The 22,559-nt window shown below is 60.7% G+C and overlaps 1 protein-coding gene across 4 annotated transcripts; it reads right to left on the reverse strand.

Annotated features, from left to right (window-relative positions):
• Positions 1–2,191: 2,191 nt before the first annotated feature.
• Positions 2,192–12,283, reverse strand: RHPN1 (rhophilin Rho GTPase binding protein 1). 4 transcript variants are annotated; one of them, XM_027063725.2, is made up of 15 exons: positions 12,062–12,283; positions 9,167–9,282; positions 7,719–7,847; positions 7,423–7,498; positions 6,666–6,743; positions 6,026–6,150; positions 5,772–5,938; positions 5,404–5,597; positions 4,897–5,053; positions 4,709–4,819; positions 4,124–4,345; positions 3,590–3,666; positions 3,227–3,373; positions 2,932–3,093; positions 2,192–2,495 (listed from the first exon to the last, which is right to left on the reverse strand). In XM_027063725.2, exons 1-15 carry the CDS (start codon positions 12,140–12,142, stop codon positions 2,337–2,339), a joined length of 2,001 nt encoding a protein of 666 aa, XP_026919526.1. In that variant the 5' UTR covers positions 12,143–12,283; the 3' UTR covers positions 2,192–2,336. The 4 variants fall into 4 exon arrangements, with proteins under 4 accessions (XP_026919526.1, XP_026919525.1, XP_026919524.1 ...); XM_027063724.2 differs by having other exon boundaries at positions 4,124–4,318; positions 12,062–12,282; XM_027063723.2 differs by having other exon boundaries at positions 4,124–4,318; positions 4,709–4,816; positions 5,404–5,938.
• Between the last annotated feature and the right edge of the window lie 10,276 nt (positions 12,284–22,559).

Raw genomic sequence — 22,559 nt, forward strand, 5'->3', positions numbered from 1 at the left:
CGAACTGGGGAGGCCGGGGAGCGCAGGCAGAGGGCAGGAGCGACGCTGGATGACCGGTGTGGGGCAGGAGGGTGGGAAGACACGAGGCTCCTGACACATGTCAGAGCAGTGGATGGGCCAGGCAGGCACACGCTGTCCTCACACAGGCACCTGGCCCAACCGGGACAGCCACCGACACCTGAGAAAGGCCTCGGTTGAGGTGGCTCTTGTGGGCGTGACCCTCCCCCCCCCAGCACACGCAGCAAAGGCCCGGGCCTCCCAGTTTAGCTCCCCGGCTGACACGGCCCTGAGCCGCCGAGGTCCCGGGGTGCAGGCCATGACTGACCATCGGGGCCAAGCTGAAGCTTCTGTTGGGTCCGTGACCTCATTCGCAAGGGCTCCTAGAGCAGGCCTGGGACTCCGCCTGCTTCCAGCTCAGCTGCCTAGCTGGACTAAGGACATGCCAGGGAAACGGGACAGGGAGGTCCGTTCCCGTGTGCCGGGAGGCAGAGGCGAACCGGCAAAGTGTGGGTGGACACAGGGTGGGCCTCTCGAGTGGCTGGAACGTGCGGCTGAGCCTCCTAGCTGGCCCTGTGCGACTCGAGCTGGTCTGTACCTCGCTCAACACCTGCTTTCCCACGTGGAAAAGGGGCTGGTCGCTGCCCGGAGAGGTGAGGCCCCCTCCATGTCTAGCCCTGCCTGGCCCAGGGGTTAGCACTGGGCCCAGCCTGCGCCCCGCAGCCTGGAACTTGACTGTAGGACGGCTGACCAGGGAGGAGCACCTTGCCAGCCAGGCCTCAGAGATGCCCCAGAGCTCCCTCACCCCCACCCGCCTCTGAGGGAGAGGGAGCCTGCTCCCAGCCACCCCTGCCTCCAGCCGAGGAACCCCCGGGCACAGGGCGCTGGAGAGCAGAGACGGCAGGCTGTCCCTGGGGGGGCAGGGGTGCAGTCTTTGGGAAGGGCGCCCCCTCCCCACCAGCCTGGCGCAAGAGGCCAGCGGCAGCTTCTGGCCCCCAGCCCGTGCGCCCCTCTTGGGTCCAGCTTGGCGACCAGAGGCAGGGGAGTCGCAGCGCCCTCCTGGATGAGACCTGCCAGCCCTGTCATCCCCGATTAGCGGGTAATGGCCTCCTTGAAGCACAATTTTATTAATCAAATTAGTAAGCGCCGAGGTGACCTTGGCTGGTTCTGCTGAGAGGGGCGTTCTCCCAGGAGGGGCAGGCGGGTCAGCAGGGACACACCTGGCCGCTCTCAGCCCAGGCTCAGGCTGGTGGGGCCGCCCTCCCCGACCATGAGGTCTTCGAGGCCACCTGCCTATTCAGGCCGGCCCCCACCCTGACGGTAACACGACAGCAGGAAGGAGGCGAGGCCAGTGGGGACCAGGACTCGGCCACTCCCACCGAGGGGCGGGACGGCGCCAGCAAGGAGGGGGCGGTCCTGGCCTGCAGGTAGACCTCCCGCAGCCGAGTCCTGCCTGCAGAGGCTGCTCGAGCGGGCGTCGGCCGCCCCCTGGTGGCCATGCGCACTCCCGGCCGCCCCGACCCCCACGCCCACCCTGCGGCCGCTCCAAGTGGCTGCTCCGCGCCTGCCGCCCCCAGCCCTCCCTTCAGGGCCAAGTCCAAACCAGCCCCCCTCGGAGCTTGGTAGAACTGAGCGGGGCGGGCGGGCGTGGGGGCGGAGGGCCAGGCCCGGCCCCTGGGGAAGCACGTGAGAGGACCAGACGGCAGCCGCAGGGCCGGTTTGGGATCAATGCCTGGAGTGTGGGACACCGGGAGGGGACAGCAAGAACGGAAGTAGAGGGATCAAGGAAAGGTGTTGCGGGGGTGGGACTGGCTGGGACACTGGCCCGAGGGCAGGCCTGTGGGGTGCCAGGTGGGCTGGGTCAGTGGTGGGGTCCTCAGAAGGGGTCAGGAATGCAAGCTTGGCGTGAGGCTGACCCAGCCCGAAGGTAGGGTGTGGACAGGATGTGGATCATTGAGGGGCAGAGGCGAAGGGCAAGTGAGGATGTGGGCCACAGCCTGCCTGGCCTCGACTCCAAGAAGCAGCTGGACGGCTCCCTTGGCCTGGGACGCTGCCCTACTCAGGTGGGGACGTGGGGCATGTGTGAGGACCGGGCAGCCCAGGGGCCGCATCCTGGCACCTGGGACTCCGTGCGCAGAGCAACCATGATGCCTCCCACGTGTGGGTCCAGCGCCCGGCACCAGGCTCAGACACCTCATCTGACTCGGTCTTTAATGGGCAGCTCCGGGCACCAGGTGGGGCAGCAAACTGGCCCAAAAGTCCTTCAGGATGGAGAGGGCCATGGGGGGAGCTGGCCCCTCGCCACCACCCTGGGCAGGAGGGGGAGGGCGGCACACAGCTCAGGGGTGTGGGGACAGCCTCCCTCTGGTCTTGCCCCTCTTGGCCTTGCGGCTCCAGCCAAGGAGGGGCCTGGGGCTGGCTCGCCCAGGAGCTGGCGGCCCCCGCCCACACTCCTTCTGGCCCCTCAGAAGCGCCCCCAGGGCCGGCCGGTGCTCCCCCTGCAATCGGGACAGAAATGGGTAACGGTTGGCTCCCTGGGCCTGGCCTGCCGGTGGCCAGGCTGCAGGGTGTGACCCGGGAGGTGGTGGCTGGTGCGTCAGGGGCAAGCTGGGGGTTCTGTAAGGGCAACAGGGCAGCAGCGCCCCGCAGGGGTGCCATGCTGGGGGTGGGGACCCTGAAACGGCTCCTGCAGTGCCGCCCCTGCCCGAGGTCCCCAGGAGTGTGGGCACACGGAGGCCCACCGCGGGGAGGGCTGCGGCCTCGCCCAGGGCAGGGACTCGCCGCCAGGTGGAGACCACGGCACAGACGGCCGCTGCCCAGAAGGCCACGCCAGTGAGGCTCGCCGGCGCGCAAGCTCCTCTCTCCGATGCCCTCGCAGTCGCGGGGCGTGCCGCGGCCCGGGGGAAGGCCCTCCCGGGGGCCCCCGGGGCTCACCGTGCTGGGTGGCTCCGCCCTGGGCAGCAGCGTGACCACCTGCAGGCTCGCGCCCTCATCGCCCACGCCCTTCAGCTGCGCCACCACCTCTGCGTGCTTCCACCACTTGCACGGCCGCCCGTTCAAGGACACGATGTAGTCACCCTCCCGCAGGCCAGCTGCCTGCAGGGACACGAGGGGCGGGGGTCCTGAGTCCCACAGGGGCACCCGCCACCCCTGGCCACAGTCCCACCTGCCCCCTTCAACCCGGGGACTCGGCCCCGGCGGTGGGGGGGGGGGGGGTGTGGGGCCTCACCGCGGCCGGGCCCCCGGGGATGACAGCAGCGATGAGGACGGGCGCATCTCCCCGCAACGTGAGGCCAAAGCCAGCCTCTCCCCGGGTCACGTGGACGGGCCCCACCAGCCGCCAGCAGTTCTTGGCTGAAAACACGGACAGGGGCCCCTGGGGGTGGGGTGAAGGGGCGTCAGAGGCTCAGCCGGGCCACCACAGCACCCCTCACCCCGATCTCTACATCTTGGGTCAAAAACCGGGTGTGGCAGAGGGGTGGGGCAGGGCGGGGCTAGGCCACCAGCACCACTTGTCCAGAGTCCTCCCCCAGGACAGGGCTGGGCCGCCTGTGCTGAGGTGGGGACGGGTGACTCTGGCAGGGGTGCTCACCAGCCGGTGGAAGATATCGGTCACCTTCACCCTGGAGAAGCTGGGTGCCCTGATCTCTGGCTTCTGCTGTGTTTTAGCTGAAACGACAGAGTTCAAGGGAAAACAGAACTAGGCCTGAGGCTCAAGGACCCTAGGCCCCTGGGAGGCAGCCAGAGCAGAGCGGGCGGCCCGAGTGCGGCCTGCCGTACGCACACTGGCCCCTCTGCAGACCTCGGGGACCTGGCTGCCCCCCCCGCCCCAGGGGGCTCCGGGGTGTCTCGGCTGTCCAGCTATGCCTGCCTGCCCCTGTAAAGCAGGAGATGCTGGGGGGCCGGCCTGTGGTTCCGTCTCCCAGGCCACCGCCTCCCCGGGGCAGGAATCCACTGCGGGGATGGCAAGGCGCGGGAGAGCAGGGGGTGCGCCCGCGTGGGCTCCTTTGAAGGCCCCCCGCTCTGTGGTCCCTGGAGGTGGAGTGGCCTCAACGGCAGCCACAGGTCCTGGGCCCACGGATGCCTGCTGGCTGGACACGCCCATCCGAGGGGCTGGGCTGCTCACGTGGGATGTCGGGAGCTTCCGTGGCCTCCAAGAAGTCATCCTCTCGGTCGAGCTCCGAGTACCTGGCCAGTGAGCACCGCAGGGCCTGGGCCAGCACGGCCTGCAGTAGGTCCACGCTCCGCAGGGCACGGCACACGGCGTGCAGCCGCAGGGCCTCCTCTTGGCCCAGGATGGCACGCTTCAGGTGGGCCTTGCCTGCGCGGGACCGAGTCGGCACACGCTCTGTGGGGCTCGCCCGGCCCAGGCCAGACCCCAGCTCTCCCCACCCCTGGACGCAGCCAAAGGAGCACAGCTGAGAGCTTCTGGGTCCATCCTGAGGGCCCGCGGGCCGCTTGGGGAGGAGCTACCAGGTGCAGAAGGCCGGGCCGGGGAAGAGCTGCCTCCCACGAGGGCCCCCACCCGCCCGGGCTACCCGCCTGGCTCAGGCCCTGCCTGGGACTCAGCCGCCAAGGGGACCTCGGGGACGCAAGTTGGCAGCTTGGCAAGTTGCCAGACACCAGGCATGCCTGGAAGAGGTGACTCATGAAGGACGGGTCACTCGCCCCCTTCAACGGGCCCTAGCCCCTCCGCGCCAGGCCGCCTCACCGAGCATCCTGCGCCCCTCCTGCTCCTGGGGTGCGGCGCCCGGGGGCCCAGGTGTGGCTGGGAGCCCAAGGAAGGCCTGTGAGAGTGCTGGGCAGTCCACCTCGGCCGCTGCTGGGGATCAGAGAGGGCCGTGAGCCCCTCCGCACCGGGGCCTCTGCCGGCACACACACGAGGGGCAGGGCACTCACGGGGGCTGTCGCAGAGCACCGCAGCCGCGTGGTAGTGGGCCAGGGCGCGGAAGTACTCAGCCTTGACACGCACCAGGGTGGTCCAGGGGAAGGGCACGTAGTCGCGGACAGGTGGCTGGGCCATGGTCTGGTGCACCAGCCTGTACTCAGCTGCCACCTGCCAGCGCACAGGGTGGGACGCCGGGGCCTCCCCGCCCTGGGCCCCGGCCTCCGCCTGCCCCGGCCTGAGTCCCAGGGGCCCTGCCCTGCACCCCGAGCTGAGGCAAGCTCAGGAACCTGAGCCCCAGGGCCTGCTCTGGCTGGTGCTGCCCCAGTGGCAAGGACTCAGGACCCGGGGGTCCTGACCGGCTCCAAAGACCAAGAAAACAGCTGGCTTTGGGAACAAACAGGAGACACAGCCACTGCCCCTGCCCCTCCCCGCCTGGACCCCCGATCCAGACCCTCCTGCTCATCTGGCCACCGTGGCTCAGCCAGGTCTCCTGTGGGACAAGGGCTCCCTGCCCTCACCTGGGCAGCCTCCTGAGCCAGGCGCAGCTGGGCCAGGCAACCCTGGGGGGCTTCGGTGGACGGCAGCAAGAGGCCCTCAAAGATGCATTCTTGGGCCTGGGCAGTCATGAGTCGTTCCAGCATGGAGAGCGAGGCCGGGCTCATGTCGGGGCTGGGTGCTCGGGAAAAGTTCTCCCTCAGGAGGCTGAAGGCCCCTGTGGAGGGGCGCTCACAGCAGGAGGAAAGGGCTACCTGGCCCCGCCCCCACCCCCAGAAAGGGCCTGTGTGTGTCTCTGCTCTGCCCCACACACTTGGAGTGCTAACCCACCTCCCCCCACCCCTCCTCCGCACAACTGCAGCCGTGGGGCTGGGGGCCAGGCTGCCCTCACCAGCAGCCCTCTGAAAAGCTTCGATGGCGAGCCTGGTGCCCTCGGGGCAGGAGCGGTCCTGGCGAGCCCCGATCTGGGTGTAGAGGGCCCCGATGTTGAAAAGCACGCTGCCCTTCTCAAAGGCCAGGGCCCGCTGCTGGGCCGGGACTCCCGTGAGTGAGTCATACCTGCGGGTGGGTAAGGGTGGGAGCAGCAGGAGTCACAGGGCTTTGGGGAGCTGTCAGGGGAGGCCAGTGACCGCCCCCCCAACCTACCACTGGAACAGCAGCCCCAGGTTCCTGGTGGGGGCGATGAAGCGTGCGTCCAGGAAGCAGAGCTGGTTGTAGTAGGCCATGAGCAGCTCTAGGCCTGCCTCGCCTCGGCTGGGGGTCCGAATGGCCTGCGGGGCAGGCACCAGCTGGGCCTCGGTTCCCCAGACCCGTCCCACAGCACACACACCACCCCGGGACCCTTCGGACGTCCAGCTCAACTGGAGCACCCTGGCTCTAGGGGTGGACAAGGTCCCGAAGCGGCGCATCCACCCAGTCTGGGGCTGTCGTGGACCATGCGTGCCACCCCCAGGACACCGAGCACCGCGGAAAGGCCCAGGCGGGGTCCCTGGGGAGGGACAGGCACAGAGCGGCCACTCCCAGGGGGCCAGCGGCATCTGATGAGGACAGAACTTCCCTGGTGTGCACAGAGCCACGTGTGTGCCAAGGCTGTGTTTGTGTTAATGCACACTTGGGGTGCGCCTGTCTCCCCATTTTCCCCAGGGCTGCCCCTGGTGGGCACTCCTGCACAGAGCATGTCTACACTGAGCTCCTTGCCTCTGTCCCTCACTGAGCCTTGTTTTTCCTTGTGAACTGGGGGTGGCCGGTGTCCGGGGCAGGGAGGGGACAGGAGGAGCCCACTCACCTGCCGCAGGTCCTCCAGCTCCCTGATCTCGGCCTCATAGGAGGCACTGTCCTCTCCAAAGTGCCCAGAGATCAGCTCCTGCTTGGGGGAGGGGCAGGTGCTGGGCTTCCCTGTTCACCCGGCCCAACGTGGAGACGGGTGGTGGAGGCCCCGGGGCCCCTGGAGAAAGGCCGAGGACTGGTGTATATGTGGTGGCGGGTCCCCTCCTCTGGCCTTGGGGTCCCTCCCCCGCAGGTACGGGGTTCAGAGACTCGGTGCTGCTTCTGCTCAGAGTCCTTTCTGGGCCCCTGTAAAGCCCACCTGACGGGCAAGGGCACTGGGGCCAGGAGCTGAGGCCCCTCTCCGTGCTGCCTGCGGGGCAGCCTAGTTCATGAGCCCCCAGGAGGACCCTGGGAACCGGCAGGTTTTCACAGCAGAGGCTCTGACTGGACGGGGCAGCCCCAGCCAGTGCCGACTCTCAGAGGACGGTGGGGGAACCCTGTGGCCAGCGTGGGCTTTCAGCAGGATGCCTGACTCTGCCCTATCGATCCCACGGTGGGCTCTCCTCCAACACCCGTCCGACCAGAATCTCCCACAGCCTGGGCAGGCCCGGCAGCCGGAGTCAGACCCCCCCCCCCCCGGGCCTGTTTCCTCTTCTGTTCAATGCAATGGCTGCACCAGGAAGCCTTGGTGACCCCTTCTGACCCCAGGGCAGGGTGTAATCCTTAGGGCAGGACCACGTCCCACCAGACCCCGGGGCTCACAGGTCAGCACTCACCCTCAGGGGTGTGGACCAGTCCAGCTCCTTGGTCTCCTTCAGCCCCAGGGGGATCATAGGGACACTGACACCTTCGCTGGAACCAGAACCATTAAGCCCAGATTCTAAGGCTGGACCCTGCCGTGCCCAGTGGCCACCCCCTACTTCTCCAGGCACACATAACCCCCTTTCCCCATTCTGATTCGTGTCTCGCACACACACGGCACAGCACTCAGGTGCCGCCCTGGAGGGTGTCTCGCGCGTGCGCACCACGTCCTCCCCCACGCCCACCGGCCCCCGCACATGCGCACACGCACCCCTCCGGCCGGTCCACCTCCGCACTGCCGTTGAGCTCCTCCAGCTCCTCCTTCAGCAGCTGCAGGCTGGAGTTGACGTAGCTCAGCTCCAGGGCCACTGTCTCCCTGACCCAGGCGTTGCTGGTGGCTCTGGGGGAGGGAGGCCAGACTGAGCTGAAGCCCTGCTCTGCAGGCGGACGACGCGCCCCTGGGCCTCGCCGCAGCCCCTGCGCCAGCCTGGGCTCCAGAGTGCTGTGCCCCCAGGCCAGCCCCCATGGAGGGGTGCGGTGCGGTCCCGGGCCCACCCCCTCTTCTCTGAGCCCCCCTGGAGTTCGTGCAAATTCCTGTCCACGTGGATACTTGGTGACTGTGGCCCAGGGCATAGCTCTCGCCTCCCACCACCTCTCTCCTTGGACGCGGGCTCTGGCGCGCCTTCCACAGTGACACAAAAACAACTTTCCCAAAGGGTGGGAGTCAGCCCCTCTCTGTGCCTACATCTGGGCAGCTGGCAGACGAGGCGGTGGGTCCCCAGGAAGGCCAGGTTGAGAGCTGGGGTGGGGTAGACAGGGATGCAGGGCGGCTAAGGAAATGGAGGGGCCCCTTGGGCCCAGCAGAGCTGCATCCTGGAGCCTATCCGCCAGCTCTGTGCACACTGGCTGTGGCTCTGACAGGTGGGACCATCTTCTTGGGCCACCAGCCATGCAGTGGGCTCACGGAGACATGGGTGAAGGTCTGAGCTGAAGTGCAGCTCGCTAAGGAGGAGGCACCTCTTCAGCCTGGAGGACGCTTTCCTGGTCCTCAGTCTTTTTTTTTTTTAATTTCTTTAATTTTTATTCATTTTTGAGAGACAGACAGAGCACCAGCAGGGGAGGGGCAGAGAAAGAGGGAAATACAGAATCGGAAGCAGGCTCCAGGCTCGGAGCTGTCAGCACAGAGCCCGACGGGGGGCCCGAACCCACGAACCGCGAGATCATTACCTGAGCCGAAGTCAGACGCCCAACCGACTGAGCCACCCAGGTGCCCCCCCGGGTCCTCAGTCTTGGGACACCTGTCACAGTTCAGCCTAAACGGTGCCTCTCCTGAGAAAGCCCTGCTGGTCAGCACATAAATCACAGGCTCCCACACTGTATACCAGCCCCCCCTCCAGCACCACACGGAACTTGGCTGACCCTGAGCTGACCACTGCCAGTGAGGTCCACCAAGGTAGGGGCCTGGGTTGTCTGGGAGGGTTTCATTTGACCAGCATGGCTGCCCCAGACCCTGGTGGGAGGCCCGGCCCCTCCTCCTGGGAGCCTACAATGGCCATGGTCACCTGCTCACACGTCCCTCTCCCAAACCAGACCACATGGTCGGGCACCTGCCTGGATCTCTGCCTGGCTCCCATCACCCCACATGGGCTGGCTTCCAGGGGGCCTCAGGTGACAGCAGCACCACTGTCCTGAGGGATGGGGGCGGTGGCGGGCACTCACCTGTACAGGTTCTCCGCGCCTGTCCGCATCCTCAGCTCCTTATTGATCTGCTGGTGGACCTGGGCCCTGCGGCTCTGCAGGCGGCCGCGCGGTGTCTGTGCCAGGGGGTCACGGCCCTGTGGAGAGGCTGCAGGTCACAGGGGCCAAGCCACGCCTCTGTCAACAGCTCACGAATGCCAGAGGGCTCTCGCGGGTGGGGAAGGCGGCGGTTGGCACAGGTGGGGCCCGAGCCAGCTCCCCAGGCAGCAGTGGGGCCAGGCGGGCCGAGTTGAGGCAGGATCCCGGGATCCCAGAAAGAAGCGGGGGTGGGGTGGTCAGGACAGGAAGCACACAGAAGGCGGGGGACAGGGCTGGACCGGGGCCCCACGAAGAAGCTGGGCCGATCCTGTGGAGCCAGCACCAGTGTGCCGGGGCTCTGGGAGCCCCTGGCGGGAGGTGGCCAACTGCTCGGCACATATCCTTGTGTGCCTTTGAATTTCATTCCATAACCCCCATAATCTACTCTACCCGCACATTTCTAGCATGAGTTCTAGCACGGCCACGGGGGGATGACCCAGCCTGGCTCCTGCCAAGGTGCTAATGGAAAGGGGCCTGCCCATGGGGTGCTGGAGGCTGGCTTTCAGCCCACCTTGCTCCCTGTGGCGCTCGGCCCACGGTGACCCTGGGATACGTGTCTTGATATGTGATACGAAGGTATCACCCCAGCTGGTTGTTTACGTGTGGGGTCCCTTTGGGCAACTGCTCAAAACCACAGGCCCAGAGTCACTCAACTCCCAGGCAGCAGGCCAGGCCTCCCGACTGCCCACTGGCCACCTCAGGCACCGCTCCTCATTACACGGGACAATCCTGCCAGACTGCCGGTGTCGGGGTCCCAGGCAGGAGAGCTGGGTGTCAACTGAGACCAGAGATGGGGGTTCCCAGCCACAGTGATGCTGCAGCCGGGTGACTAGAGGCTCTGGCCAGGGAAGCCGAGGGGCTTCCGCTGAAGGGGGCTTGGGCGGCTTTCAGGGCTGCAGTGGGACACGCGGCCATGGCCACCATGCTTCCTCCTAGCCATTTAAGGACCTTCGTCTGGGACAGTCACCAGCCCTGGAGTTAGGAAGAACTTCCCAGAATGCACCTTCCCTGGGCAACGTCCCCATAGGTGGTCACAGAGCCTGAACAGTGGTAGTGAGGACAGTGCCTCCAGGAAGCTGCCCCAATGGCAGGGACAGGGCTTTATTCAGGCAGTGCTGAGGTCAGGCCCCTTGCAGTGTCCACTGTCTTCCTCATATTTGAGGAAATGTGGCCTATTTTCTTTAACATGCACCCCACCTGCTGGCAGGCAGGGGCAGTTTCAGACCTTTTGGGGGCTATATCTTGTCCCACTCCCTCTATGAAGGCACCCTAAAGGAGGCCTCACATTCTCTCAAGAGGAAGGCCCCTGGTGCACAATCATCTCAGATTATGGCTCAACACCCCCTCAGATTCCAGCATGGATGGTCAAGAGAGAAGAGAGATCAATCAGGGAGGACCTCCCAGAGGCGGAGGCATTCTCCTGGGAGGCCTTCTCGTGATCCTTAGGTAACGGGAGAGGAGGCTTGTTCCAACTGAACAACAAGAGAGAGAACACTAGATGTGGAGGGCTCCCTGCTCTGGGCCCTTGGGCAGGACCCTCATCTGTACATCTCAGGGGGGCGCCAAGAAGGAAAAAGACAAAACATGGCCCTCCTCTCTCTGCTCTGCTGTCTGGCTCTCTTCCTGGTGGCCTGTGCCTCTTCTCCACGGTGCATGTCAAGACCGCTCTGTGAACGAGGGAATGAGCCAAGGAGGTGGGCAGTCTCCCCTCCAAGAGGCCTGAGGACCTGGCGAGGGAGCAGCAGGCCACAGCCAAATCTACATCACTCCCCTTCTGAAGCAAAGCTCCAGCAGGTTCTAGAGGTTCTGGGCCAATAGCCATGCCCATCTGCCCAGGGAGGGGGCTGGTCCCTATGCTGGGCAGAAACCATTAGCTCAGGAGAGCTGTCCTCATCAACACCACTCGTCTGCTCCTCAATGTCAAGTGCTCCTGGAGAGATGTGCTGGAACGGGGAGAATGTAGCCTCGGAGCCCTGCCGCACCTGCACAGGCCTGGTCTGGACGCTGGGACAGCCAGTGGGTGACTCCCAGGGAACACCCAGGCTCCAGGCTGCAGAGAGGGGCAGCCTGAGTGCCCCCTCCTTCCCAGCACAGATTTCGCAGGTGTCCTCTCCCACCCCTTTCCAGAGCTTCCCCACTACTCCTGGAAATGGTCCTTGGTCCAGAGTCAGCGAAGCAGGATTAGGGACCTCAGAGGGGGAGGAGGTGAGTGGGAAGTGAAGAAACGGACAAACTGTCTGTGAAGTCCTCCAGCCATTTCCTGTTCCTGGGAGGCTCCAGCTGCCTGCGGCTGAAGGTTTCGTCAAATACAGAGCTAGGTGCCCAGGGCAAAGCTGAGCAGCCTGGAGAGAGGGAGGGAAAAGCTAGGAAAGGGGGAATGACGGGCACCCGGAACTAGCACAAGGCCACGGGCTGTCACAGACCAGAACCCAACACCTGCGGTGGAACGGGGCCCGGAGCGTCCCCCAGAGCGTGGGAGAAAACGCTGAGCTGGACTTGTCTTCCCACCCTTTGCTAGAAGGCACAGAAGCCCAGCTCAGGCAGGTAACGGGGGCTCGGCCTTTCCACCGAGCCTCAGTCTCCCCAGAGGTCAGCCCAGCTGGCTTCTAGGGGCGAGAGAAGTGGGTTGCTGCCACAAGTCTTGCAGCGCGCTCAGACCTGAGAAGCCAGCGCCGACTCCGGAGCCCCGCGCCCGCCGGCGGCAGGTGGCGGGCAAAAGCGGGCCGGGGGTCCGGGACCCGTCCTCCCGGCGACCCCCATCCCCGCGGACGCGCCCACCTTGCGAACGCTGCCGGCCGGTTGCAGCCGCGCACTCTCCTCGCCGGAGCCCGGGTCGTCCGTCCTCTCCTCGGGGATCATCGCCGCCCGCCGCTCGGGCCTTGCCCGCCTGGAAGCCGAGGCCGGCACAGGTCCCTCCCGGGCGCCGCGCAGGGTCCCCCACTGTTCTCTCCTCGCGGGTGGCGGGCGCGGGCCGAGCGTGCGAAACTTCCTCTTGCCCAATCGGCGGCCGCGACGACTCCAACAAACAGCAGCGCCAGCCAACCAGAGAGCGAAGAAGGCGGGCCCCGCCGACCAGGCCCCGCCCGCGCGACCGCGGAGTCCCGGGGGAATGCGGTCGCCCCTGGCAACCGCCCGGCCCGACGCCGCGCGGCCGGGCGGGGCGCAGACTGCGCATGCGCCACGGCGTGCGCTCAGCGAGCGGAAAAGTTAGGGAAAAAGGAAAAAAGCAACTCCCAAAAGCGTCCGGCCCGACCTCCCGGGCGCCTGCGTGCTCAGCTCCCTGAGCCGACTCCGCAGGCTTGCACGTCGCCGGCTCGTCCCGCCCCCAAGGCAACAGCGGCCCTCCGAGGAGCCTGTCCAGCGCGTTGGCAGTGGGGGGCTCAACGGGTTCGCTGCAGGAGCGCTGGTGCGAGTCCTCCAGCGACGCCGCTTCCCTCTCCCCTCAGCAGGCGCGGCCCGCCGGCACAGCTCGCTGCCAGAAGCTGCCTTCGAAGGGCTCCCCGGAGCCCGGCCCCCGCAACCTGCTTCCACAAACGACTTCGAGAACCAGCTCGCCTCCAGGACCAGCCTGGCCCGCAGAGACGGCCTGCTTCTGGAGCCTGCCCTCCCTGAGGGCCGGTCCGAGCGGTGTACCTCCACGCGGGGCCCGGGTCACTGTGGGACCCACTCAGAGTTCCTGTGAGGCTGCCCTCACCTAACGACACCCCCTTTGTAGGGGCAGGGACACTGTGCATAAGCAGGAACCACGCCAGTGTCCCTCGAGGCCCTCCGAAGTTCCAGCCTTCCCGTCCAGGTCCCCGCTGCTGAGCCGCGGGGCTCCGTCTCCCCCCCCACATGCACGCGGGAGCCTGCGGTCCGCAGAGCTAAACCCTGTAACCAGGCCTCTTGGCCTGCCCTGGCCACCTCGTGCAACAACAGCAACAAAATAAGGCGGGTGACAACTTGAAGGAATATAAAAAGTAATCCTAGAATATTACCTGACTCAGCTGTGCATTCTTTTTCATAGCCATCATAATGTAATCAGATGTCCTGGCATCTTGACCCCGGGGCAATTATAACTTGATTCTATCAGGAGGAGAGAGGTGAAGGAGGAGGAAGACAGGCCAAATGGAGAGGACAGGTGGAGATGCTGACATTTCGTCCTCCGAAGTCCCTGAGTGACGCCTAAACCAGGAAACAGTGCTCCAGACGCGGAAGCATGTCGTTCAGAACTGCGGGATTCAGTACCAAATCACCAACTCCAAGAGCCACGAGGGGCTGCGGCGAGAGAGGCAGCAGGGCGCCCCGGAGGCTGCCGTTCTGCTGAGTGGTTCTGGCAGAACCATATGCTTGGTGGAACTGCGCCTTCCATAGCAAAGCATCCCCGAAGCTTGTTTTCTTGGGGGTGCATGCTTAGAAATTGGCAGCCAAGAACATCCAAAGTAAAATGTAACCATTTGCAAGTGAAGAGACATTTCAAACAAGGTCTGAATAGAAAGTTAAAGCACAAGCTGCACGTTACAAAGTACCTACAGAGTAAGTAACAGTGTATAAAATGTATGGAACAAACCAAAGGAAATTCTGCAAACTTAATCGGCTTTATTGCCTGTACACAGCTGTGTGTGTATATGTGTATGTGCATATACTACATACATGAAATAAATTAACCAAATCAAAAGACGGTACAAACAGGAAATTACTAAAGATTAAAAGTTGACCTCAGTCATATAGCAAACAAGCTGAGTGTTCGGGGGAAAAAACAAAGTTGATAAATCCTTGAGAGGCCCGATCAGCAGCAAGGAGAGACTGTATCAACCAGGATCCACTTCTGGCTCCATGAGATCAGAACACAGTTGCTTAGCTGTGGACGTTTAGCTGTGTTTAGGGGTGAGATGTTTCTTATTTTTCCCCAGATCATCATTCAGCAAGGGTGGTGGAGGCCCCAGGGTGTGGCCACAGGGTCTCCACTCCCAGGTTCCTCCAGTTTGCTTTCAGCCTCACAACAGAGACCAGTTGTTCCTCCTCAGAGCTCATTTCTGTGTTCCAAGGAGGAAAGCAAAACATTCCCCCAGCTCCCCTAGAACTTGGTCACATGGCCACACCTGCCACAGGGAGGCCAGGAGTTCCAGCTGACACACTGTTGTTCCAAACACAACCAGGCTGTCACTCAGGACCACGAGCCGTGGCTGCCTCGGAGGGAAAACACAAGTACAGCACATTAAGAAAGGAAAAAGAACACTAACCAAGCCTCAGGGAAGATTTTACAAACTTAGAAAACACCATGAATGTCAACTGCAAGGTCTGGAGAAACGGATGTATCAAGACTTAAACGATCAGAGTTGACCCGAGAAACGGGAGCAGACAAGAAGAGACCAATAGCACAGACTCTAAACTGCTAAAGGGGCCACAGACTCTGACAGCCTATCCAGTCTATCCAGTCTGCAGACAGCACGTGTCGCCTGTCAAGGGATGCCGGTGTCCTTGACTCAGCTTGCCAGGCTAAAACGCCAAATCTGATGAAAAGAAACCACAAGACACCGTGGATGGGTTTCATCACCAAACGTAAGCTGCAGACTTTGTTGATGGCCTGGCCCCCACCACGTGCCCCACCCGTCGTTGTCGTTGCCAAATCTCGTGTGACCACCTCCTTAGTGAAGCCACGTGCTCCACGGAAAGATGGCCAGTCTCAGCCCCAGAAGGTGTAGACCACTGGTGTATAAACAAAGGGTACTGGAACCATGGCGGTGGGGGAGACACTGTCAGAGGCTGGGGACGTTAAATGTCCTGCAATGCCTGTGCACACCAGTACAGACTCACCGTCCCAAATGCCAGTAGAACATAGTGATCTGCAGAGGTCACCCTAGGACTTCAGCCAGTGATTGATCTGCGCCCATAGGCTTAGGATGCAGTTTTGCCCAGTTGGTCAAGAGGGGAGTCTTCAGGGTACTCCCTGGAGAGGCCCATAGGAGGAAGCTGTCATTACCGGGTGCAACGCCCACAACCGTGTGGCCTCTTGCGACCGTATGTCCGCAGACATACTGAGGGTGGCAGAGAACTGGGGCCCAGAGACTCCTCTGGTTTCTGATTTGCTGAAATAACCAATCTTCTTTTCAACCCAGTTGCCGCAAGTTGGGCTTCCGGATATTTAAAGCCAAAGGTGTCCTAACTCAACACAGATACACAACTTGAATATAAATAACAGCACATCAGGTCTGGCAGTGTGTTCATGCTTAATGCTCCATGACCAAGTAGGTCCCACATTAGGAACCCACCAGCCGGGGTGATCTCACCAACAGATGAGCAGAAGAAAAGCTGTGCAGTAATCTCCATGTGGCCCCTTAAACATCTGAACAATTCAGCCACTATTCTACAAAAAATTCTAAGTAAAACAGGAATGAAAGGGACCGCCTAAATTTGATAGGCAATGCATCAAATGCAGATAATGAGTACATTACATATTGAAATCTTGAAACCATCGACATTTAAATCAGGAACAAGATTTGAATGCCTGCTACTACTCCCATTCATCTGAGGTTTTTTGAGTTCTCAGTTAAGGAAATAATGCAGTAAAACAAAATCTTAGAGAAAGGTGACACAATTATCTTTCTATTCAGAGAACATGGTTGTGTAATTTGAAATACCAAGAAAATCAACTAAAAGAACTATTAAAACTGATTAGAGAATTTGGTAAGGTAGCTAGTTTTTTAAAATTTAAGTTTATTTATTTTGAGAGAGCGAGTGTGAGCATGGGAGGGGCAGAGAGAGAGAAAGAGAATCCCAAGTGGACTCGATCTCATGAACCTCGAGATCATGACCTGGGCTGAAATCAGGGTCAATTGCTCGACTGACTGAGCCACCCAGGTGCCCCAGTGAGATATCTAGTTTTAAGCTAACTGTATGTTATGGACTGAATTGTGCCCTCCCCCCCCATTCATATGTTGAGGCCTGAGCCCCAATGTGACAGTGTTTAGAAGAGGGGTTTGGGGGAGGTGATTAGGGTCAGGTGAGGTTGTGAGGGTGGGGTCCCACAGCAGGATAAGTGCCCTTATAAGAAGAGACACCAGGGGCGCCTGGATGGCTCTGTCGGTCGAGCGTCCGACTTCGGCTCAGGTCATGATTTCACGGCTCGTGAGTTCGAGCCCCACGTCGGGCTCTGTGCTGACAGCTCAGAGCCTGGAGCCTGCTTCGGATTCTGTGCCTCCCTCTCTCTGCCCCAAGCCACTCGCACTCTGTCTCTGTGTCTCTCAAAAATAAACATTAAGAAGAGACACCAGAGTTTGCTCGCTTTCTCCAGAAGGCAGGCACACGGTGAGAAGGCAGTTGTGTGCAAACCAGGGAGAGAGCCCTCACCAGGAACTGAATCAGCCAGCACCTTGATCTCAGACTTCCAGCCTCCTCCAGAACTGTGAGAAAATAAACTTCTATTGTTTAAACCCCCCAGGTTGTGGTATTTTGTTATAGGAGCCTGAGCAGATTAAGACACTATATAAGGACCAATTGCTTAAAACACATACACACATACACACACACACACACAGCTAGAAATAGAAATCAGGAATATTTTCAGTCACAAATGTGACAAGACTATATGATGTCTAGGAACAAATTTAGTAAGAAAATTACATGATCTACAAGATGTATACAATTTTTACTCACCAACTTAGAACCAGACTTCAATAGTGGTTGGACATACTGTGCACCTTGATGAAAATACGCACTACTGTAAAAATGTCCCTCCCCCTAAAGGTGGCTTAAAGATTCAGTGTGAACAAGTAAAGTACCAACGATGTTACAAGAAAAGGGGGATAATTCTAATAATCTCAGGGTTGAAGGAACATTTTACATCGAAACAGAAAATCCAGATACCATAGAGGAGAAGATTCGAAGATGGGACAATTTAAGACTTACTATTTCTATATAACAAAAGACATCAGGAAAAAGTGAAAAGACAAAGAGATTTAAAAAAAAAAAAAGATCCACGTGTGACAAATGGAAGTGAGAGCCCCAAGTAAAACAGTTCCTAAAAACTGATTCCGAAAGAGTCAAAGGTAACCGCAGGCAAAGTGAGGAAAGGTTATGCGTCCGTCCGTGTCCAACCAGGCGAGTGGATGCCACCCTGGGTATTTCAAAAAGAGGAGACTGAAGACAGCCACCGGTCCGAAGCTATGGGACAGAGTGGGGGCGCTGAGGTGGAAGGTGGGGCGCCCCAGAGCCCACAGGCCACGGGTTCCAGGACCCCATGTCCAGCCGATGACTCACCAAAACAAACCGCAGAGTAACACGTCTGTGGGGGGAAAACCCCACATTAGCATTTAAAAAAGACAGACAAGGAAGAACGCTCCAAATACACCTCTTTGGGGAGCCGGCAGAATCGGCAGCTGAGTCTGGCTTCCTCAGGCCCCCGGGCTCAGGGAGATAACGGGTCTTCTCCTTACACACGTCTGTATTATTGGACTTCTCTCAGCGAGAATGTACTACTGTGCTTTTGAAGTTAAAAAAAAAGATGGGGCGCCTGGGTGGCTCAGTGGGTAGTCGTCTTGACCTTAGCTGAGGTCATGATCTCATGGCTCATGAGTTCGAGCCCTGCGTCAGGCTCTGCACGGACAGCTGGGAGCCTGGAGCCTGCTTCGGATTCTGTGCCTCCCTCTCTCTCTGCCCCTCCCCCGCTCGCACTCCATCTCTCTCTCTCTCAAAAAAAAAAAAAAAAAAAAAAAGACTAGAAGGTAAATGAAAGAATGGAAAGTGAGGAAGTGGAAACTTTTGGTGTGAAAAGGCAGGCAAATGGCGTTGGTCATTAGCGGAGGGGGACGCGGGCCACCACGGGGGTTTTCCACGGACGGGGGCAGGAAGTGCTGAGGGAGTCTGCCTCACACCCGGGTACAGATACTTGGCAAATACGAGCCCAGTGGACTCTTGATGTGAACATGAACGTTCGGACTCGCAGGCCGGGAGGAAACTCAGGCTCCTTCGCGAGCTTCTGCAAGTCCCAAATGAGGACCGGGCTGTCCGGAAACGCAATGGCCTTGCAGCAGGAAGTTGAAGGCTGGACCCTCGCAGGGTCTGGCACCTTCTGCACACACCAGCCCGTCTCCTGGGAGGGCCTGGCCATGGGAAATGCCGTAAGTGAACTACAAATGCGATCGGGATGTAGTGGAGAAATACGATGAAATCAGCTAGCTGTTCTAGAAAACCCTCACCTGGCCTGGACTGGGCTGCTTCGATGACTGTCTCTCCCCTAGCAGGTGCTGAAAATTTTGGGTTTGGGTTTTTTTGGTTCGATCTCGAATGACAAACAAGTGGTGGCACTTAAGTGACTTTCTTTCTTGTCCCCAAGTCTCAATTAGGTGGCAGTGCTGCCGCTGTTTGTTTACATTTGCATTTTTCCAGAATGGGAGGCGGAGGAGTCAGGCTTTGGAGGCACAGGATTGGGCAGAGCCGGATAGTTTAATTACGCGTGTATGTGTTTGCAGTCGTGGCCGAGACTCTGGAGTGTGGGTGCGCACCCGTACTCGGAGAGCACATGACATAAATTGAAAAACAAATAACAGTAAAGCACGAAAAGAACATGATATACTGCCGTGCGCGCGCCGCTTGTCTGTGACAAATGAAGTAACAGGCTGCGTGGGACCACAGGAAGCCTTAATCAATGGCAGTAATAGCCACCGATGCATCAGCGGTGGGGGGGGTCGCCGAGGGAGGCTGGCGAAGAATCAACAGAACGTGAAAAATGAATTGTTTGTAAATACTATCAACAATTTTGTGTTTGTGAGAGAGCCATTCATCATTTGGAAACCACCCTTAGTAAAAGATGCACCTGGCTTCCTGGTGAGACGGTACCATCAATCCCACCCGAGTCGCGGGGCCAGCTCAGGGCTGTCAAAGGCCCCAGAGAACAGACACACGTATTTATTCTTATTTGAAGACACATTGAGAGGCGGTGGAGGGGAGCGGGAAGAGCCACTGAGGACCGGCTTGCAGTGGGCACAGTATAAAAAGCCCTTTGGGAACCGAGAGAACTGAAAGTCCCCTTCTTCGGGGTGCCTTGGTGAGAGGGGGCTCTGTGGGCACTGAATGCCCACCACACTCTAGAATCTTCACAGGCCACGTCTCTGCCCTTTCCCTTCTGGACATAAAGGTGCTGGGCACGCACATGGGGAGGGAGGGAGAAGTCATGTTCTGGGCAAGGAAGGTGGCTTGCCTGCCGGCCTCTGAGGAATGGGCACTTTTGGGGGATGAGGCCCAAGGAAAGAGGGGCGACAAATTATTGTTCTCGTAAACTTGGCAGAGCGGCCTGGCTCCACAGGCATTGTTCTGACCACTGTGGGGAACTCTCGTCCTCAGAACAGCGCAAGCGAGACCCCGGGGCTGGCCCCGAGCATTGCTGTAGGTAGCTGGCATTTACTGGTCTGACCACAGGCCGGCAGCGGGAAGCACCTGTAGGTCTCCCGCCACTGAGCCCTCGCCATAACCCTCTGCAGGGGATCCTACTGCTGAAGAGCCGCCTTGGGCTGGGAGGAGCTCTGGAGGGGCAGAGGACAGGAGGGGGGCAGGCTGCTGAGCTGGAGCCTGGGGGTGAGGCTGCGGGCAAGCCCCGTGTGGGCATCTGTGCTGTGCAGTCACCAGAGGACAGTCCTGGGCAGAGGGCCGGCTGGTTCACCACAGGGTCAGCAAGAGGGGCTGCTGGGACCGAGCCCAAAGTCAGCCAGCGACGGACGCCTCGTCTCATGCGGGTTGAGGGATGAGGCCAGTGGAGACCTTGCCAGGAGACCTCTAAGAGGGGTGTGGACAAAAGGCTGCTCTGAGCGAGATCAAAAGCGAGCTGAAGGAGAGGAAGTGGACACAGGGAATGAACACATGTCCGGGAGTTCTACTGTAGCGGGAGCACAGGACTGGCGTGACACCGGGTCATAGGGTCGGGGTGGGCCATATGGCCGGCCGGCCTTTCACAGAAGTACCGACAGTCTAACCATAGCACAGAAGGCAGAGGAAAGGGGGACACAGGCCTGGCATGTGCGGGGTTGGGAGGGTACAGGGGCTCCCCGTGGACTGTTTCTATGTGTTGCTGGTAGAGGGTGCAAGGTCCCCCACTGACCGTGGGCTTGGGCGGGGGGAGGCAGAGGAGTAGCAGGGGGTAGGGCTCTGTGGGTGGGTGGTTTGCAGGGGTGAGAGGGCACGGGCCGGCCAAATATTGCCCTGGATAATGACTGTGCCACACTGATAACTCGTGATATGTAGGGAAAAAACCCTTAATTCCAAAAACTGTGATTCATTTTGTGACCTAAGCCAGAAAGATTCACATTCTAGACGGAGCTTACTCTCCGTCACTGCTGAATACCTCATCGTCAGATAGTTTGGGAAATAATTTATACAATATTTTTGACATCTGCCCAGCCAGTCAACTGACAACAAGGCGTTTACCCCAAACCTGGGACCACCTAGCCATAGCTACCCTCAAAAATATTCATCATCAGAAAATATGCATCATTTATTTACCAAGCAAAAAAGGGGGCATTATTCAGTGGAACCAAAGCTTCCTTCTCCCTGAAAACCTGTTTCTATTTTCCACGTATGACTAATTTTTAATCTTAGTGACTGAGCGGTAATGCCATTGTCACTGATGCTGACAATGGGGTTTTTTAAAGAAGCATATGATAGATGTTGCCTTCATGGTATCCTTTTTTGGTTATTGTTCCTGTGGCGCTCTGAATAGAATGAGTTCAGCCTCCGTGGGGCCCGAGCAAATCCAGGCACAATTGTCGATTAGATGCCATCTTTATGCAAAGCTGTGGGGGCACACACTCGGCCGGCAGCGTGAGGCCAGCTACACAGGACAGAAGGCTTCTGTCTGGCCATTACTCACCAAAGCAGGAAAACAGCTATTTACTTAACGTCCATTTGTTCAGAAGGCAGGAAAACGGCATCTTTCATCATCTCAAACAAGGGCACTAGAACCTATAAAACAATCAAACTGTAACGCAAAAGAAACCTGTCCCAGCCTCCTCCGTATTTTTTTCAGGTGGTTTCCCGTGACGGGGGTCTCAGGGTCAGAAGACCGCCCTAGTCTGCCAGCCGCGCAACCGGAACCCTGCGCAGCGCCCTCAGCTCCTAGTTTCCACCTCCTCCTTCCATCCTGGGCTGGCCACCTCGCTTCGGTCTCCCAGGGGACCTCAGCTTCCTGCAGGCCTCCCTGCCCGGTGCGCCGTCTGCCCACTAAGGCCCAGTGACCTCTCAAATGCTAACGTTAGGATATTGTTACATGCTCCCGGACCCGCTGGTGCGCCCATACTCGAAACACACAGACACACACGCCACCCCGCGCAGCCCTTCCCCTGCAGGCACGTACAGGTGCACCCGCCCAGGCCGCGCATTTTTAGCACTGGCTGTTCCCCTGCGCGCCTTCCTTCCACAGTCACGTGTGAGCGTCTTCGCTAGGGCCCCTCTGGGCCCACGAGTCCATGCCCCAGCGGAGGGTGAGTGGGTGCCAGCTAACCCTGGGGGCGTCGTCTCCGTCCTCCCCAAGCCCCCTGCACCGACCAGCTCGTCAATTCCCCCGGGGCCTGGCCTCGCCGCCCCCGGGGCTGCTCCCTTGCCCGTGCTTCCCGGGCCCACCTCCCAAACCAAGCATTTGCACAAAGGCCGTGCTCCTGAGGGAACCCGGCCTCCGCTTGCACGCCCGGCGCGTGGGCGCACCCACAAGAATCACCCCATCATCCGCCGGCCCTGGCTGTGCCCTGTGCACACAGCTCCCCGTCCGCCAGGCGTCCGCCGTCGCCTCTCCGGGCGGCCTCCCCACACTCAGTCGACCCCGCTGTGTGTTTGGGGTGCTCCCCTCCTCCCAAACCCCGCAGAACACGCTCGTCTGCCTCCCCGCCCCAGCTGGCGGCCCGGCGCCCAGCACACCTCGCTCCTGTCACGCGCCCACCGCACCACGTGGGCCCTGGCCACCGACAGCGCCTCTGTGAGCTTTTCTCCAACACTTTCCCATTTGGCGTTCAATCGGCCAAAGCCCCGCGTCGTCTGCGCTCCTTGAGTGTCCGGAGCCGAGCGCGCCCGGGGCGGAAAGCGTGAGGCTCCACCGCAGGCCTCTCTCGTGCCGCCCACCGACGCGCGCATGCGCCCGCCCGCCTTCCCAGAGGCCCCCAGCGGCAGCGCGAGGCGTGGCACGTGGCGGCGGTAGGGGGCGGGGGATGGCAGCTGCGCACGCGCGGAGCTGAACGTCGTGGATGCGCTGCCCCGGGAGTGTGTCCGGTCGTTTGGGGGGGGGGGGGGGGGTGTCCGGGAACCCGGAAGAGCCGCA

This window comes from Acinonyx jubatus, chromosome F2, assembly GCF_027475565.1.
Source record: "Acinonyx jubatus isolate Ajub_Pintada_27869175 chromosome F2, VMU_Ajub_asm_v1.0, whole genome shotgun sequence".
Lineage (NCBI taxonomy): Eukaryota > Metazoa > Chordata > Mammalia > Carnivora > Felidae > Acinonyx > Acinonyx jubatus.